At 39.1% G+C, this 18275-nt stretch overlaps 1 protein-coding gene across 1 annotated transcript; it reads left to right on the forward strand.

Annotated features, from left to right (window-relative positions):
- Window positions 1-767: 767 nt before the first annotated feature.
- Window positions 768-9202, forward strand: dusp4 (dual specificity phosphatase 4). The gene is made up of 4 exons (XM_089020321.1): window positions 768-1333; window positions 1920-2047; window positions 4615-4834; window positions 5949-9202. The coding sequence occupies exons 1-4, from the start codon at window positions 961-963 to the stop codon at window positions 6335-6337; spliced, it is 1110 nt and encodes a 369-aa protein (XP_088876447.1). The 5' UTR covers window positions 768-960; the 3' UTR covers window positions 6338-9202.
- Window positions 9203-18275: the final 9073 nt, after the last annotated feature.

Below are 18275 nucleotides of genomic sequence, written 5' to 3' on the forward strand. Positions count from 1 at the left end.
TGGTTTGACTTTTTGGTGGTGTGAACGTTTTCCTCTCATTAACCACGCACACTCACACATAACCACACAGTGAGTAAAAAGTATGTGTATCCAAGTGAAATGAAAATACACACCAAAAAAATCATTTTGGGTGAATTTGTGAGGACCTCTGTGAAACTTTAACAGATGCATATATAGACCCTCTAGAAGAAGCCTTTAGAATGGAACCAAAAGGCCCTCACTTGTCAAAAATGTCCCCACTACGTATGGTATAAATTGTTAGCGGTCCTCACAAGACTAGTCATACAAACACACACACACAAAGCACTCCTGCTTTCTGCAGTGCGCGCAACCACAACGCAATGTTGCGTAACTGAACGGAAAACCATAATGCTAAAATATTATTTGTCCGCTTTGTTGTAGATATATGTGAAATCTTTGACATTTGACCTTTGATAAGCATGATCACAAAAATTCTAGCTACGTTCACGTTTGTATTTTGGGTGTTGTTGATCCACGAGAAGCTTTCGCTCAACTTTGAACAATCCAAAGTAAGCACTAGGTTTTATTTTCAAGTGTTGCAATTTTCCTTCATTGAATGGCGTTCTGTTGTTGTTTTTTTCCCCCTTTGTGAATGGACAGCAGGGCAGGAAGACTGCCTGGCCCGTGATAGGCCGAAAGGGATGACGTCACCTCCGCCGTGACGCCATGCTCCTCATTCATCAAGAAAAAAAAGTGACAAGGAAAAGCGTCGAAACAAATCGCGAAGCGAAAGAAGAAGAAGAAAAAGAAGAAGGAGGAGGAGGAGAGGAGAGGAGGGCGGGTCGCTGGAACAACGAGCTCCGCGGGAAGCGACATGCGCGTTTAGAGGAACGGCGCTGCGGTGCTGCTGCGCTGCTGCGGGTGGGCGACGATCCACGCGGGATCGGGAAGCGGAAGCGAGCCGAGTTAGTTAGCCCAACGACCACGCTCGAGCCCGCCATGGAGGATCTCTACGAGATGGACTGCCCGGTCCTCAAGCGGCTCCTGAAGGAGGACGCCGCCCGGTGCCTGCTGCTCGACTGCCGCCCCTTCCTCGCCTACAGCGCGGGGCGCATCCGCGGGGCCGTCAACGCCCGCTGCAACACCATCGTCCGCCGCAGGGCCAAAGGCTCCGCGCTGAGTCTGGACCAGGTGTTAGCCGGGGACGACGACGTCCGAGTCCGCTTTCGTTCCGGGATGTACTCGGCAGTCGTCTTGTACGACGAAAGGACCCCCGACGCCGAGGCGGTGAAGGACGACAGCACCGCCAGCCTGGTGCTTCACGCGCTGTGCGGGGACTCCGCCACCGACACCCGCATCTACTTTCTCAAAGGTGACGGACGACAGCTGCACCATTTTGATTCATTTAGACATACTATATCGAGATATCGATATATATATGTATGTGTATGTATGTGTGTGTATATATATATGTATATATATATATATATATATATATATATATATATATATATATATATATATATATATATATATATATATATGTGTGTGTGTGTATATGTATGTGTATGTGTATATATGTATGTATATGTGTGTGTGTGTGTGTGTGTGTGTGTGTGTGTATATATGTATATGTATATGTATGTGTGTGTGTATATATATGTGTGTGTGTGTGTATATATATATATGTGTGTGTATATATGTGTGTATATATGTATATAGTATATACATATATGTGTATATGTATGTATATTTATATATACTATCTGTATATATACTTGAAGTCATTTTTATTGCTATCTAGCCTGTGTGTTTTGGGTATTTTAAATGCTCTAAAATGTTTTTCTGATGTCAGTTAGGAAACCAAAAAAATGGTGTCGGTTGTCCTTTAGTAGGAAATGATGCTCTAAATCCGTGCGTGTTTTATTAAAGATGACACATTTCTTCATTGTTTTTAGGTGGTTACGACAGATTCTTCTCCGAATACCCCGAGTTTTGTTTAAAAAGAAAATCTCCGCCTCCGCTCACAAGCCAATCCAGCGTGGACTCGTCCTGCTCTTCGTGCGGGACTCCCCACAATGACCAGGTAAGAGCCTCAAAGACCAGATTTTCTATATCAGTCCAAATAAGAAGCGATTGTTCAAATACTGTAACAACAACAACAACAACAACAACGGCACAGATCTCCGCCAAAGTCAAAAATAGTCACCATCAAGGTCAATATGCCAATTAACTCATTCACTGCCAATGTGCAACATAATGTGTCCACTCCAGTGCCAGGGTTTTTGTCATTTTCACTCAAATTGCAGGACCCACAGAATACATTAGAATACCGTCATACTAAGAACTACAACCTCTAACTCAGAATTTCTGACCTTTAACTCAGAATTCTGACTTTTTAACTCCGAATTCCGACTTTTTCACTCCGAATTCCGACTTTTCAATCAGAATTTGTTTATCCGTGTCCATTTCATGCGCCTTTCGTGGTCACATGCGGTCCAGGCTCCCCCCCTCATCCCGCCTCCTGGAACGCAAGCGGATCCAATGGAGACAATTGGGCCTCTGTGCCGTTTTGAAGAAAAGAGATAGTCATGGCCACGCTGTCTGTCAGGTGGGCACTAGAAGGAGTCTCGGAGCTTCCGGTGGCAGCGTCCAAACAGGATGAGCTTGATAAGCGTGTCTCACCCTTCCCTCCCCCCCTCCCCCCTCACCCCCTCCTCGTATTACATCTCTGAACAGTATTGATCACTTCCTGGCTCTGACAGCGGTGACATCAACTAACACAAGCCTCATCAATAGGAACCACGGATGCAATGATGAGGGGGGGGGGCTTCTTTCCACTGCCACATACTGGCATACGTACATAGAACTACTATATTACTATTGAAATTCTCTGACACCCGGAACACTGTAATGTACTGTATTTATATTTACTCACTTTATAATAATAATAATAATAATACTTAGCTATGCATTAATTTTTTTCACTCGCTAATTGTGTAGTATGTATTTATTTATTTGCTTAATTATGTATTATTTTTGTGCATGTGTTTATTAATGAATTTCTGTATGTATGTATTTATTTGTTTGTTTGTTTATTTATTCATTTGTTTGTTTATTTACTTATAGTTGCTCACTTAAGTGTGCATTTAATTATTCACTCACTTAATTGTGTATCTATTTATTTATTTATCAAGATATTTATTGATGTATTTATTTATATTTACTCGCCTAATTATCTGTGTATTTAGTCACTGACAAAGTGTGTATTTATTCACTCACCTAATTGTGTATTTTATTTAATTAATTAATTTATCAAGATATTTATTGATGTATTTATTTATATTTACTCGCCTAATTATGCTTGTATTTAGTCACTGACAGTGTGTATTTATTTATTTATTCACCCACTCACGATATATTTATTCATCTATTCATTCACTAATTGTGTATTTATTTATTGACATATTTATGTGTTTATTTATGTATTTATTTATTTATTTGCTGAATTATTATTTCTAGTATTAGTTGTAGTATTGGTAGTAGTAGTAGTCTAGTAGTAGTAGTATTTCCGTTTGTGTTTATTAATACATTTAAAGAATACATTTATTTACTTATTTATAGTTGCTCACTTAAGTATGCATTTAATTATTCACTCACTTGATTGTGTATTATATTTTATGTATTTATTTATTTGTTTATCAAGATATTTATGCATATTTACTCACCACCTAATTATGCATGTATTTATGTATTTATTCACTGACAAAGTGTGTATTTATTTATTCACTCACGATATATTTATTTATCTATTCACTCACTAATGTTGTATTGATTTATTTATTTGCTTGTTTATTGTTATTTATTTATGTATTTAAAGGAGGCACACAACAAAAACCGTGGCGCATATTTGCACACGCCTGGCAGTGAATGAGTTTATCCCAACTGAGCAACATTGATAAGCACGTCGACATTTCCTATCCGCTCCCTCACAGAAATCAATCAATCAGTCAATCACACACACACGCACACACACGCACACACCGACTGACCCTTTCCATGACTTGTCCAATTTGTGTCACTAATACGATTATGCGAATATATTAAGTGGAGTCACCCTTGCGCTGGCAGCGAGGTCGGCAAAGTTCCACACAAAGAATTCTTTGTTTTCGTCACTGAGACTCTTTATTTTTTTTTTGTGCCTGTTGCTTCAGTTCGAGATTAACCTTGAAAAAAATAAACTTGCTCGTTTATAATGACACGAGCTTCTCATTAGCTTATTTGCTATCTATTAGCTAGCTACCTAGCTGGCTATCTATTTGCTATCCCTTTTTTGTCTATTAGCACATGTAGCTATGTAGCTGTCTATTTATTAGCTCTATGGCTATCTAGCTAGTTAGCTAACTGTCTATCTGTTAGCTAGCTTTCTATCTATTTGAGTTACTTCCGGGTTGAGTGAACGCTGGCGCATGTGGCTGCCGCTTCTCACTGGCAGAAAAACCGATCCTGTGACTGTAATGTGACCTTGAGAGTTTTGAAAGGCGCTTAGAAAAGTATTATTATTATATTCTAACCTTTCAACGCGCCGCTAACCCGCTAACATAATTAGCTGTTTGCTGCTTGTATTTACCATCTGAATTGTTTTGACGCCAGGGCGGACCCGTGGAGATCCTCCCATTTCTCTATTTGGGCAGCGCTTTACACGCTTCCAAAAAGGAAGTCCTGGACGCAATCGGCATTTCGGCGCTGCTCAACGTGTCGTCTGACTGCCCGAACCACTTCGAAGGAGCGTACCAGTATAAATGTATCCCTGTGGAGGACAACCATAAAGAAGACATCAGCTGCTGGTTTCTGGAGGCCATCGAGTTCATCGGTGAGTTTGTTTGTTTTTTTGTTGTTGTTGGCAAAGGAGACATTTGAAGGACAAGCGACACCATTTTTTTTTTTGTTTCCTAAGTGACATCAGAAAAACGTTTTATAGCATCTAAAATAGCCAAAACACGCAGGCTGGTATTTTTGGTCAAATGCAAAAACACCAATAAAAACTGATTCAAAATGAAACCGGAAATGGCCAGTTTGAGAAGGTCCCGCCCCCTTGTTCGTGACGTCACACCAGGACGTCTTGCCTTGCTCGAGAATCAAAACAATGGCTTCAGATTGGGAGAAGATGCTTTCTTGTTACTCATCCAGTTATGAATATGATTCAAATAGTTGTGAAGAGGAAAGCATAAATGTTTGACATCGATTAAAGAAGTCTTTCCGGGTCATTTTGAGGACTGATGTGTAGCGTCCTAGAAAATGCAGAAGATGGCACCCGAGCTCCGTTGGAAATGGGATGATTTGTCTGCTAGGAATTTTTGTCAACTAGTATCAAATAGTAGTCTTGGTGCAACACACAACGATTCATCATGGCGTTATTTACGTGTTTTCCTTCTAATTTCGCCATCAACACAAAGTTTTCAGACCAAACAATATGTGTAGGCGTGTATGCGCATACGGACATATATGTGTGTATATATATGTGTGTGTGTGTGTGTGTGTGTGTGTGTGTGTGTGTGTGTGTGTGTGTGTGTGTGTGTGTGTGTGTGTGTGTGTGTGTGTGTGTGTGTGTGTATGTATTATATATGTGTGTATATATATATATATATATATATGTGTGTATATATATATGTGTGTGTGTGTGCGTGAGTATGTGTATACATATGTGTATACATGTGTGTGTGTGTGTGTGTGTGTGTGTGTGTGTGTGTATATATATATATATATCTCCTCATTTTTATTATTGTGTTTTATGTATTTCTTGATCTACCTATCCTAAGTTATTTGTATCCAAAGATGGTGTAGTTAATGGTGAGAACTTGACCACCTTTCACCTTGTCCCATGCAGTTTGCTGTAACTGGACTTTAGAAAAAAAACATTTTCTGTTTTCTTCTCGACTGTTTGAAATGAATCCAATGTGTACTTTTCTTTGTACGTGTACTTTCAGACGCGGTGCGAGAGTCGAGCGGTCGCGTCCTGGTCCACTGCCAGGCGGGCATCTCGCGGTCGGCCACCATCTGCTTGGCCTACTTGATGAAGCGGAAGCGCGTTCGCCTCGACGAGGCCTTCGAGTTCGTGCGGCGCCGTCGTTCCATCATCTCGCCCAACTTCAGTTTCATGGGGCAGCTCTTGCAATTCGAATCGCAGTTGCTCGCCACCTCGTGCGCCGCCGAAGCCGCCGCCACCGCTAGCCCTTTGCTAGCGCCCAAGACTTCTGCGGGCGCGGCCTCGGCCGTCGCCACGCCCACTTCGCCCTTCATCTTCAACTTCCCCGTGTCGGTGGTGAACGCCAGCTACCTGCGCCGCAGCCCCCTCACCACTTCGCCGGGCTGCTGATGTCCCGCCGTGGCGCTTGCGAACGCTTCCTGGCTCACGACGCAGCTTCTTCCCCCCCCCAAAAAAAACAACGACTTGACTTTGAAACAGGTGCGTCTGTCGGACTTGATGTGACACTCACATGATTGACAGATGTCAATGCTGACAAGTGAACTCGTTTTGGTAGTGAGGCCGACTCTGTTTGTTGCCTTTTGGGTTGCATGCAAAGCGGTGGAAAATGTTCGAGAATTGAGGGTCTTTTAAAGGACAAGCGACGCCTCCGGACAAGTTGTGTCCATAATTTGTCAAATCACTTCAAATGTCTTCTACTGAGCGTATTTGACAAAGATTCCAGTGCATAGAGCTATATTTTACCTTTTAGGACTCGCGCTGAATATTCCGGAAGTCTTGTTTTTGAGTTGGTGACGATTCCTGACGTGACGTCATGGAAGGAACACCCCTGACCCAGAAAGCGACACACAATACATTTTGGGTACTTTGTTTGGTCTGAAAACTTTGTGTTGATGGCGAAATTAGAAGGAAAACACGTAAATAACGCCATGATGAATCGTTGTGTGTTGCACCAATACTACTATTTGATACTAGTTGACACAAATTCCCAGCGGACAAATCAGCCCATTTCCAACAGAGCTTTGGCGCCATCTTGTACATTTTCTGGCACGCTACGTTGGAGTCCAGACGGCTCGAATTGATACGGAAGGACTTCTTTAATCGCTTCCAAACATTTATGCTTTCCTCTTCAGAACTATTTGAATCTATTCTGGAGCAAGGCAGTTTGTGAAGGAGTATCCTGGCGTGACGTCACCAACAAGGGGGCGGGACCTTCTGAAACTGGCCATTTCCGGGATCATTTTGAAGTAGTTTTGGGACACTTGAAGTCATTTTTATTGATGTTTTTGCATTTGACAAAAAATCTCCGCCTGCGTGTTTTGGCTATTTTAGATGCTCGAAAACGTTTTTCTGATGTCAGTTAAAAAACAAAAAAGTGACGTCGGTTGTCCTTTAAGCAAAACTTTTCCGAATCGGGAAAGTCCGAGTTGGCGAATATTTCTCTGTAAAATGTTGATCCAAACGTGTTCTGTTTCAAAGAGGGAAACGCGTCACTGACAAATCAGACTCCAAATATGTTAAAATGATCTCAATTCAACAACTTCAAATGATTATCTTGTGAACGGCTAAACAGGGTGGGCTCTAAGATTGAGCCTTGAGGAACACCGCTTATACTGTGGAAAGATTAATATAATAATAATAATAATCATCATCATCATAATATTTTTTTCTATGCTTGGGGAACCTCCCACAAGCATAAAAAGCCACAGTGAATATTCAATGTATTTTTATTTTATTTTAACTCATTCACTGCCAGAGGATGTGCAAAAATGTGTCCACTTCAATGCCAGGGTTTTTGTCATTGTCACTCGAATTCCTGGACCCACACAATATTGAGGTTTAGGACGACATAAACATTCAATGCAGCGTAAGAAACCTTAGATGCTCTTCTTTCATTAGAAAAAAAAGAGTTAAGTCCTAAGTTATATGGGTTAGGAGTTATAGGAGCTTGAAATGAGGGTGGATGTCCTAAATAAAAAGCAATACATACGCTTAAATAACAGCTGAAGCTGGAACAAAGCGCTAACTTGGGGAAATGCTGCCCCCTTGTGGAAGGGAAAAGAGGCCTGACCAGCGCTTTATCAACACCCAAGCAAGGAAAAAAAAAACAAATCAATTTGTAAATGGCAGTGAATGAGTTAATGTTCAGTGCACCCGAATCGTCTTATCAATCACATTTTTTTACAGAAATTATGAAAATTTTAAACTAAAATAAAGCAGGTTAATATTTCACTTATTATGGCGCGTGACTTGCGTTACCGGAAGTTTCTTTAAAAAAAACAAACATTTGACAGTCATTTTCTTTCAATTTCCTAAATTCCCATGGAAACTTTACATCGTTCAGAAATTTTGCACCCCTAGTTGCCATGGAGACAACCGTTTTTGAAAATGATGGGATGGACGCAGGAAAGGAAGCAGGAATTTGAAGCATTCCTGCTTCCACACAAGAAACATGGACGTTCGTGTGTGTGTGTGTGTGTGTGTGTGTGTGTGTGTGTGTGTGTGTGTGTGTGTGTGTGTGTGTGTGTGTGTGTGTGTGTGTGTGTGTGTGTGTGTGTGTGTAAGGGGATCCTGGGTGGTGGTGGTGGGGGGGGGGTCCAAAGCAGACACTCGTCAGTGACAGGTGCTTGACTATCGTATCCTGCCCATCCCCTCTTCACACACGCTTCAACAGGCCTTCCTCTCATCTTCTTTAATGTTCATCCTCTTCAAAATAAGACACCAGCATTGTACCAATAAATGAATCAGATCATGTGGTGTCACCAAAATAAAAGAAATGTTCTTCCGATTCTACCGCCATTTAACAGGGAGAAATACTCAGGTTAATTGTGTTAGTTTATTTGTCCTTTTTCTCTTTGGTGAGGAAGGCCTGTTGCTTTCACACACACAGCAAAAGTGGGAATGTACAGCTTTTTTCACAGTTTGCAGACACCAATTTCTGTAGCACTTTGTGATGCAATACCTTTTTTGTGATTGCTGATTGACAGCTTTTTTTTTTGGGGGGGGGGGGGTGAAAAACAGTCAGCCGAGAGGAAAAAAAAAGAAAAACACGGCAATACTTTTCTTTTTCTACGCTCTTGATGTCTGCCCGATGCACTTGAAGCATGACGCGGCAAAAGAAAACATACATGTTTGGACAGAAAATACAGTGGAAAAAAAGACATTAACTTCCCTTTAGTTTTTCTGTGTGGAATGAATGGACTGTGGATTTATTTATTACGGAAAAAAACACTGTTGAATAAAATGTGTTCTTAATTAATTGTGTATTTTCTTGCGCTGAAAAAAAATATGACTTGGAAAATTAAATCTTATTTTAAAACCAAACGCCAGTTCAAAATCCGAGTTAAAACCCTGAACCCTAACAAAACCTGGTTGTTTTTTCGGCTAAAAACCAGCACAGGTAGTAAGGCGTTTTTAGCCAAAAAAAAACCCACCATGTATAGTAAGGCGTTTTTAGCGCAAAAAACGACCACTTATAGTAAGGCGTTTTTCGAGCGCAAAAAACGACCATATATAGTAAGGCGTTTTTTGCCGAAAAAAAACGACCATGTATAGTAAGGCGTTTTTTGCCGAAAAAAAACGACCATGTATAGTAAGGCGTTTTTAGCCCAAAAAAACGACCATGTATAGTAAGGCATTTTTAGCCGAAAAAAAACGACCATGTATGGTAAGGCCTTTTTTGCCCAAAAAAACGACCATGTATAGTAAGGCGTTTTTAGCGCAAAAAAACGACCATGTATAGTAAGGCGTTTTTTGCCGAAAAAAAACGACCATGTATAGTAAGGCGTTTTTTGCCCAAAAAAACGACCATGTATAGTAAGGCGTTTTTAGCCGAAAAAACACGACCATGTATAGTAAGGCGTTTTTTGCCCAAAAAAACGACCATGTATAGTAAGGCGTTTTTAGCGCAAAAAACGACCATGTATAGTAAGGCGTTTTTTTGCCCAAAAAAACGACCATGTATAGTAAGGCGTTTTTTGCCGAAAAAAAACGACCATGTATAGTAAGGCGTTTTTAGCCGAAAAACACGACCATGTATAGTAAGGCGTTTTTTGCCCAAAAAAACGACCATGTATAGTAAGGCGTTTTTAGCGCAAAAAACGACCATGTATAGTAAGGCGTTTTTTGCCCAAAAAAACGACCATGTATAGTAAGGCGTTTTTTGCCGAAAAAAAACGACCATGTATAGTAAGGCGGTTTTTGCCGAAAAAAAACGACCATGTATAGTAAGGCGTTTTTTGCCCAAAAAAACGACCATGTATAGTAAGCCGTTTTTTGCCGAAAAAAACGACCATGTATAGTAAGGCGTTTTTTGCCCAAAAAAACGACCATGTATAGTAAGGCGTTTTTAGCCGAAAAACACGACCATGTATAGTAAGGCGTTTTTTGCCCAAAAAAACGACCATGTATAGTAAGGCGTTTTTAGCGCAAAAAACGACCATGTATAGTAAGGCGTTTTTTGCCCAAAAAAACGACCATGTATAGTAAGGCGTTTTTTGCCGAAAAAAAACGACCATGTATAGTAAGGCGGTTTTTGCCGAAAAAAAACGACCATGTATAGTAAGGCGTTTTTTGCCCAAAAAAACGACCATGTATAGTAAGCCGTTTTTTGCCGAAAAAAACGACCATGTATAGTAAGGCGTTTTTTGCCCAAAAAAACGACCATGTATAGTAAGGCGTTTTTAGCCGACAAAAACGACCATGTATAGTAAGGCGTTTTTTGCCCAAAAAAAAGACCACTTATAGTAAGGCGTTTTTAGCCCAAAAAAACGACCATGTATAGTAAGGTGTTTTAGCCGAAAAAAACGACCATGTATAGTAAGGCGTTTTTAGCGCAAAAAAACGACCATGTATAGTAAGGCGCTTTTTGCCGAAAAAAAAAACGACCATGTATAGTAAGGCGTTTTTTGCCGAAAAAAAAACGACCATGTATAGTAAGGCGTTTTTTGCCGAAAAAAAAACGACCATGTATAGTAAGGCGTTTTTTGCCCAAAAAAACGACCATGTATAGTAAGCCGTTTTTTGCCGAAAAAAACGACCATGTATAGTAAGGCGTTTTTTGCCCAAAAAAACGACCATGTATAGTAAGGTGTTTTTAGCCGAAAAAAAGGACCATGTATAGTAAGGTGTTTTTGACCGAAAAACGACGATGTATAGTAAGGCGTTTTTAGCCCAAAAAAACGACCAATTTTCGTAAGGCGTTTTACGAGCGAAAAAAACGACCATGTATAGTAAGGTGTTTTTAGCCGAAAAAAAACAACCACTTATAGTAAGGCGTTTTTCGAGCGAAAAAAAAAACCAACATGTATAGTAAGGCGTTTTTAGCGCAAAAAACGACCATGTATAGTAAGGCGTTTTTAGCGCAAAAAACGACCATGTATAGTAAGGCGTTTTTAGCGCAACAAAACGGCCATGTATAGTAAGGTATTTTTAGCGCAAAAAACGACCATGTATAGTAAGGCGTTTTTAGCGCAAAAAACGACCACGTATAGTAAGGCGTTTTTAGCGCAAAAAACGACCATGTATAGTAAGGCGTTTTTAGCGCAAAAAACGACCATGTATAGTAAGGCGTTTTTAGCGCAAAAAAACGACCATGTATAGTAAGGCGTTTTTCGAGCGCAAAAAACCACCATGTATAGTAAGGCATTTTTGACCCAAAAAAAGACCATGTATAGTAAGGCGTTTTTAGCTTAAAAAAACGACCATGTATAGTAAAGCGTTTTTAGCCGAAAAAAAGGACCATGTATAGTAAGGTGTTTTTGACCGAAAAACGACAATGTTTTTTTTCGGCTAAAAATGCCTTACTATACATGGTCGTTTTTTGCGCTCGAAAAACGCCTTACTATAAGTGGTCGTTTTTTTCGGCTAAAAACACCTTACTATACATGGTCGTTTTTTGCGCTAAAAACGCCTTACTATACATGGTCGTTTTTTGCGCTAAAAACACCTTACTATACATGGTCGTTTTTTTGGGCTAAAAACGCCTTACTATAAGTGGTCTTTTTTTTTGGGCTAAAAATGCCTTACTATACATGGTCGTTTTTTTGGGTCAAAAATGCCTTACTATACATGGTCGTTTTTTTCGGCTAAAAATGCCTTACTATACATGGTCGTTTTTTTCGGCTAAAAATGCCTTACTATACATGGTCGTTTTTTTCGGCTAAAAATGCCTTACTATACATGGTCGTTTTTTGCGCTAAAAACACCTCACTATACATGGTCGTTTTTTGCGCTAAAAACGCCTTACTTTACATGGTCGTTTTTTGCGCTAAAAACGCCTTACTATACATGGTCGTTTTTTCGCTAAAAATACCTTACTATACATGGCCGTTTTGTTGCGCTAAAAATGCCTTACTATACATGGTCGTTTTTTGCGCTAAAAACGGCTTATTATACATGGTCGTTTTTTTCGGCTAAAAATGCCTTACTATACATGGTCGTTTTTTTGCGCTAAAACGCCTTACTATAAATGGTCGTTTTTTGCGCTAAAAACGCCTTACTATACATGGTCCTTTTTTTCGGCTAAAAATGCCTTACTATACATGGTCGTTTTTTTTCGGCTAAAAACGCCTTACTATACATGGTCGTTTTGTTGGCTAAAAACGCCTTACTATACATGGTCGTTTTTTTCGGCTAAAAACGCCTTACTATACATGGTCGTTTTTTTCGGCTAAAAATGCCTTACTATACATGGTCGTTTTTTTCGGCTAAAAATGCCTTACTATATACATGGTCGTTTTTTTGCGCTAAAAACGCCTTACTATAAATGGTCGTTTTTTGCGCTAAAAACGCCTTACTATACATGGTCCTTTTTTTTCGGCTAAAAACGCCTTACTATACATGGTCGTTTTTTTCGGCTAAAAATGCCTTACTATACATGGTCGTTTTTTTTCGGCTAAAAATGCCTTACTATACATGGTCGTTTTTTGCGCTAAAAACGCCTTACTATAAATGGTCGTTTTTTGCGCTAAAAACGCCTTACTATACATGGTCCTTTTTTTCGGCTAAAAATGCCTTACTATACATGGTCGTTTTTTTCGGCTAAAAATGCCTTACTATACATGGTCGTTTTTTGCGCTAAAAACACCTTACTATACATGGTCGTTTTTTGCGCTAAAAACGTACTATACATGGTCGTTTTTTGCGCTAAAAACGCCTTACTATACATGGTCGTTTTTTCACTAAAAACACCTTACTAAACATGGCCGTTTTGTTGCGCTAAAAACGCCTTACTATACATGGTCGTTTTTTGCACTAAAAACGCCTTATTATACATGGTCGTTTTTTTCGGCTAAAAACGCCTTACTATACATGGTCGTTTTGTTGGCTAAAAACGCCTTACTATACATGGTCGTTTTTTTCGGCTAAAAACGCCTTACTATACATGGTCGTTTTTTTCGGCTAAAAATGCCTTACTATACATGGTCGTTTTTTTCGGCTAAAAATGCCTTACTATATACATGGTCGTTTTTTTGCGCTAAAAACGCCTTACTATAAATGGTCGTTTTTTGCGCTAAAAACGCCTTACTATACATGGTCCTTTTTTTTCGGCTAAAAACGCCTTACTATACATGGTCGTTTTTTTCGGCTAAAAATGCCTTACTATACATGGTCGTTTTTTTTCGGCTAAAAATGCCTTACTATACATGGTCGTTTTTTGCGCTAAAAACGCCTTACTATAAATGGTCGTTTTTTGCGCTAAAAACGCCTTACTATACATGGTCCTTTTTTTCGGCTAAAAATGCCTTACTATACATGGTCGTTTTTTTCGGCTAAAAATGCCTTACTATACATGGTCGTTTTTTGCGCTAAAAACACCTTACTATACATGGTTGTTTTTTTGCGCTAAAAACGTACTATACATGGTCGTTTTTTGCGCTAAAAACGCCTTACTATACATGGTCGTTTTTTCACTAAAAACACCTTACTAAACATGGCCGTTTTGTTGCGCTAAAAACGCCTTACTATACATGGTCGTTTTTTGCACTAAAAACGCCTTATTATACATGGTCGTTTTTTTCGGCTAAAAATGCCTCACTATACATGGTCGTTTTTTTGCGCTAAAAACGCCTTACTATAAATGGTCGTTTTTTGCGCTAAAAACGCCTTACTATACATGGTCGTTTTTTGCGCTAAAAACGCCTTATTATACATGGTCGTTTTTTGCGCTAAAAATACCTTACTATACATGGTCGTTTTTTTCGGCTAAAAACGCCTTACTATACATGGTCGTTTTTTTCGGCAAAAAACGCCTTACTATACATGGTCCTTTTTTTCGGCTAAAAACGCCTTACTATACATGGTCCTTTTTTTCGGCTAAAAACGCCTTACTATACATGGTCGTTTTTTGCGCTAAAAACACCTTACTATACATGGTCCTTTTTTTCGGCTAAAAACGCCTTACTATACATGGTCGTTTTTTGCGCTAAAAACACCTTACTATACATGGCCGTTTTGTTGCGCTAAAAACGCCTGACTATACATGGTCGTTTTTTGCGCTAAAAATGCCTTACTATACATGGTCGTTTTTTGCGCTAAAAACGCCTTACTATACATGGTCGTTTTTTGCGCTAAAAATACCTTACTATACATGGCCGTTTTGTTGCGCTAAAAACGCCTTACTATACATGGTCGTTTTTTGCGCTAAAAATGCCTTACTATACATGGTCGTTTTTTGCGCTAAAAACGCCTTACTATACATGGCCGTTTTGTTGCGCTAAAAACGCCTTACTATACATGGTCGTTTTTTGCGCTAAAAACGCCTTACTATACATGGTCGTTTTTTTCGGCTAAAACACCTTACTATACATGGTCGTTTTTTTGGGCTAAAAACGCCTTACTATAAGTGGTCTTTTTTTTTGGGCAAAAAACGCCTTACTATACATGGTCGTTTTTTGTGCTAAAAACGCCTTATTATACATGGTCGTTTTTTGCGCTAAAAATACCTTACTATACATGGCCGTTTTGTTGCGCTAATAACGCCTTATTATACATGGTCGTTTTTTGCGCTAAAAACGCCTTATTATACATGGTCGTTTTTTTCGGCTAAAAATGCCTTACTATACATGGTCGTTTTTTTGCGCTAAAAACGCCTTACTATAAATGGTCGTTTTTTGCGCTAAAAACGCCTTACTATACATGGTCGTTTTTTGCGCTAAAAACGCCTTATTATACATGGTCGTTTGTTGCGCTAAAAATACCTTACTATACATGGTCGTTTTTTTCGGCTAAAAACGCCTTACTATACATGGTCGTTTTTTTGGGGCAAAAAACGCCTTACTATACATGGTCGTTTTTTTCGGCAAAAAACGCCTTACTATACATGGTCCTTTTTTCCGGCTAAAAACGCCTTACTATACATGGTCCTTTTTTTCGGCTAAAAACGCCTTACTATACATGGTCGTTTTTTGCGCTAAAAACACCTTACTATACATGGTTTTTTGTTGGCTAAAAACGCCTTACTATACATGGTCGTTTTTTTCGGCTAAAACACCTTACTATACATGGTCGTTTTTTTGGGCTAAAAACGCCTTACTATAAGTGGTCTTTTTTTTTGGGCAAAAAACGCCTTACTATACATGGTCGTTTTTTTGTGCTAAAAACGCCTTATTATACATGGTCGTTTTTTGCGCTAAAAATACCTTACAATACATGGCCGTTTTGTTGCGCTAAAAACGCCTTACTATACATGGTCGTTTTTTGCGCTAAAAATGCCTTACTATACATGGTCGTTTTTTGCGCTAAAAACGCCTTACTATACATGGTCGTTTTTTGCGCTAAAAATACCTTACTATACATGGCCGTTTTGTTGCGCTAAAAACGCCTTACTATACATGGTCGTTTTTTGCGCTAAAAATGCCTTACTATACATGGTCGTTTTTTGCGCTAAAAACGCCTTACTATACATGGCCGTTTTGTTGCGCTAAAAACGCCTTACTATACATGGTCGTTTTTTGCGCTAAAAACGCCTTATTATACATGGTCGTTTATTGCGCTAAAAATACCTTACTATACATGGCCGTTTTGTTGCGCTAAAAACGCCTTACTATACATGGTCGTTTTTTTGGGCAAAAAACACCTTACTATACATGGTCGTTTTTTGCGCTAAAAACGCCTTACTATACATGGTCGTTTTTTGCGCTAAAAACACCTTACTATACATGGTTGTTTTGTTGGCTAAAAACGCCTTACTATACATGGTCGTTTTTTTCGGCTAAAAACGCCTTACTATACATGGTCGTTTTTTTCGGCTTAAAATGCCTTACTATACATGGTCGTTTTTTTCGGCTAAAAATGCCTTACTATACATGGTGGTTTTTTTTCCAGCTAAAAACGCCTTACTATACATGGTCTTTTTTTGGGTCAAAAACGCCTTACTATACATGGTCGTTTTTTTCCAGCTAAAAACGCCTTACTATACATGGTCTTTTTTTGGGTCAAAAATGCCTTACTATACATGGTCGTTTTTTTCGGCTAAAAGCGCCTTACTATACATGGTCGTTTTTTTGGGTGAAAATTTGTCGTTTGATAAAAGGTCCAGGGCAGGATTCGAACCCTTGACCAAGCCACTGTTACGCTGATATCTTCACCAGTGGACCACGGTGCATCTGCCTTAGCAAGGAGAAAAGTACCGACCCAAAGGTGTCTTACTATACACGGTAATTTTTTTTCCGCTCAAAACGCCTTACTATACATGGTCCTTTTTTTCGGCTAAAAACGTACTATACATGGTCGTTTTTTCCGGCTAAAAACGCCTTACTATACATGGTAGTTTTTTTGGGCAAAAAAGGCCTTACTATACATGGTCGTTTTTTTCGGCTAAAAACGCCTTACTATACATGGTCGTTTTTTTTGGGCAAAAAACGCCTTACTATACATGGTCGTTTTTTTCGGCAAAAAACGCCTTACTATACATGGTCGTTTTTTTTTCCACCTAAAACGCCTTACTATACATGGTCTTTTTTTGGGTCAAAAATGCCTTACTATACATGGTCGTTTTTTTCGGCTAAAAATGCCTTACTATACATGGTCGTTTTTTTTTCGCTCGAAAAACACCTTACTATACATGGTCGTTTTTTGCGCTAAAAACGCCTTACTATACATGGTCTTTTTTTGGGTCAAAAATGCCTTATATACATGGTCGTTTTTTTCGGCTAAAAACGCCTTACTATATATGGTCGTTTTTTTCGGCTAAAAATGCCTTACTATACATGGTCGTTTTTTTTTCGCTCGAAAAACGCCTTACTATACATGGTCGTTTTTTGCGCTAAAAACGCCTTACTATACATGGTCTTTTTTTGGGTCAAAAATGCCTTACTATACATGGTCGTTTTTTTCGGCTAAAAACGCCTTACTATAAGTGGTTGTTTATTTCGGCTAAAAACGCCTTATTAAACATGGTAGTTTTTTTTTCGCTCGAAAAACGCCTTATTATAAGTGGTTGTTTATTTCGGCTAAAAACGCCTTACTATACATGGTCGTTTTTTTAAGCTAAAAACGCCTTACTATACATGGTCGTTTTTTACGGCTAAAAACGCCTTACTATACATGGTAGTTTTTTTTGGGCAAAAAAGGCCTTACTATACATGGTCGTTTTTTTCGGCAAAAAACGCCTTACTATACATGGTCGTTTTTTTCGGCTAAAAACGCCTTACTATACATGGTAGTTTTTTTGGGCAAAAAAGGCCTTACTATACATGGTCGTTTTTTTCGGCTAAAAACGCCTTACTATACATGGTCGTTTTTTTTGGGCAAAAAACGCCTTACTATACATGGTCGTTTTTTTCGGCAAAAAACGCCTTACTATACATGGTCGTTTTTTTTCCACCTAAAACGCCTTACTATACATGGTCTTTTTTTGGGTCAAAAATGCCTTACTATACATGGTCGTTTTTTTCGGCTAAAAATGCCTTACTATACATGGTCGTTTTTTTTTCGCTCGAAAAACGCCTTACTATACATGGTCGTTTTTTGCGCTAAAAACGCCTTACTATACATGGTCTTTTTTTGGGTCAAAAATGCCTTATATACATGGTCGTTTTTTTCGGCTAAAAACGCCTTACTATATATGGTCGTTTTTTTCGGCTAAAAATGCCTTACTATACATGGTCGTTTTTTTTTCGCTCGAAAAACGCCTTACTATACATGGTCGTTTTTTGCGCTAAAAACGCCTTACTATACATGGTCTTTTTTTGGGTCAAAAATGCCTTACTATACATGGTCGTTTTTTTCGGCTAAAAACGCCTTACTATAAGTGGTTGTTTATTTCGGCTAAAAACGCCTTATTAAACATGGTAGTTTTTTTTTCGCTCGAAAAACGCCTTATTAT

The sequence above is a fragment of the Hippocampus bargibanti genome, linkage group LG18, assembly GCF_051943395.1.
Source record: "Hippocampus bargibanti isolate YZ-2025 linkage group LG18, ASM5194339v1, whole genome shotgun sequence".
Classification (NCBI taxonomy): Eukaryota; Metazoa; Chordata; class Actinopteri; order Syngnathiformes; family Syngnathidae; genus Hippocampus; species Hippocampus bargibanti.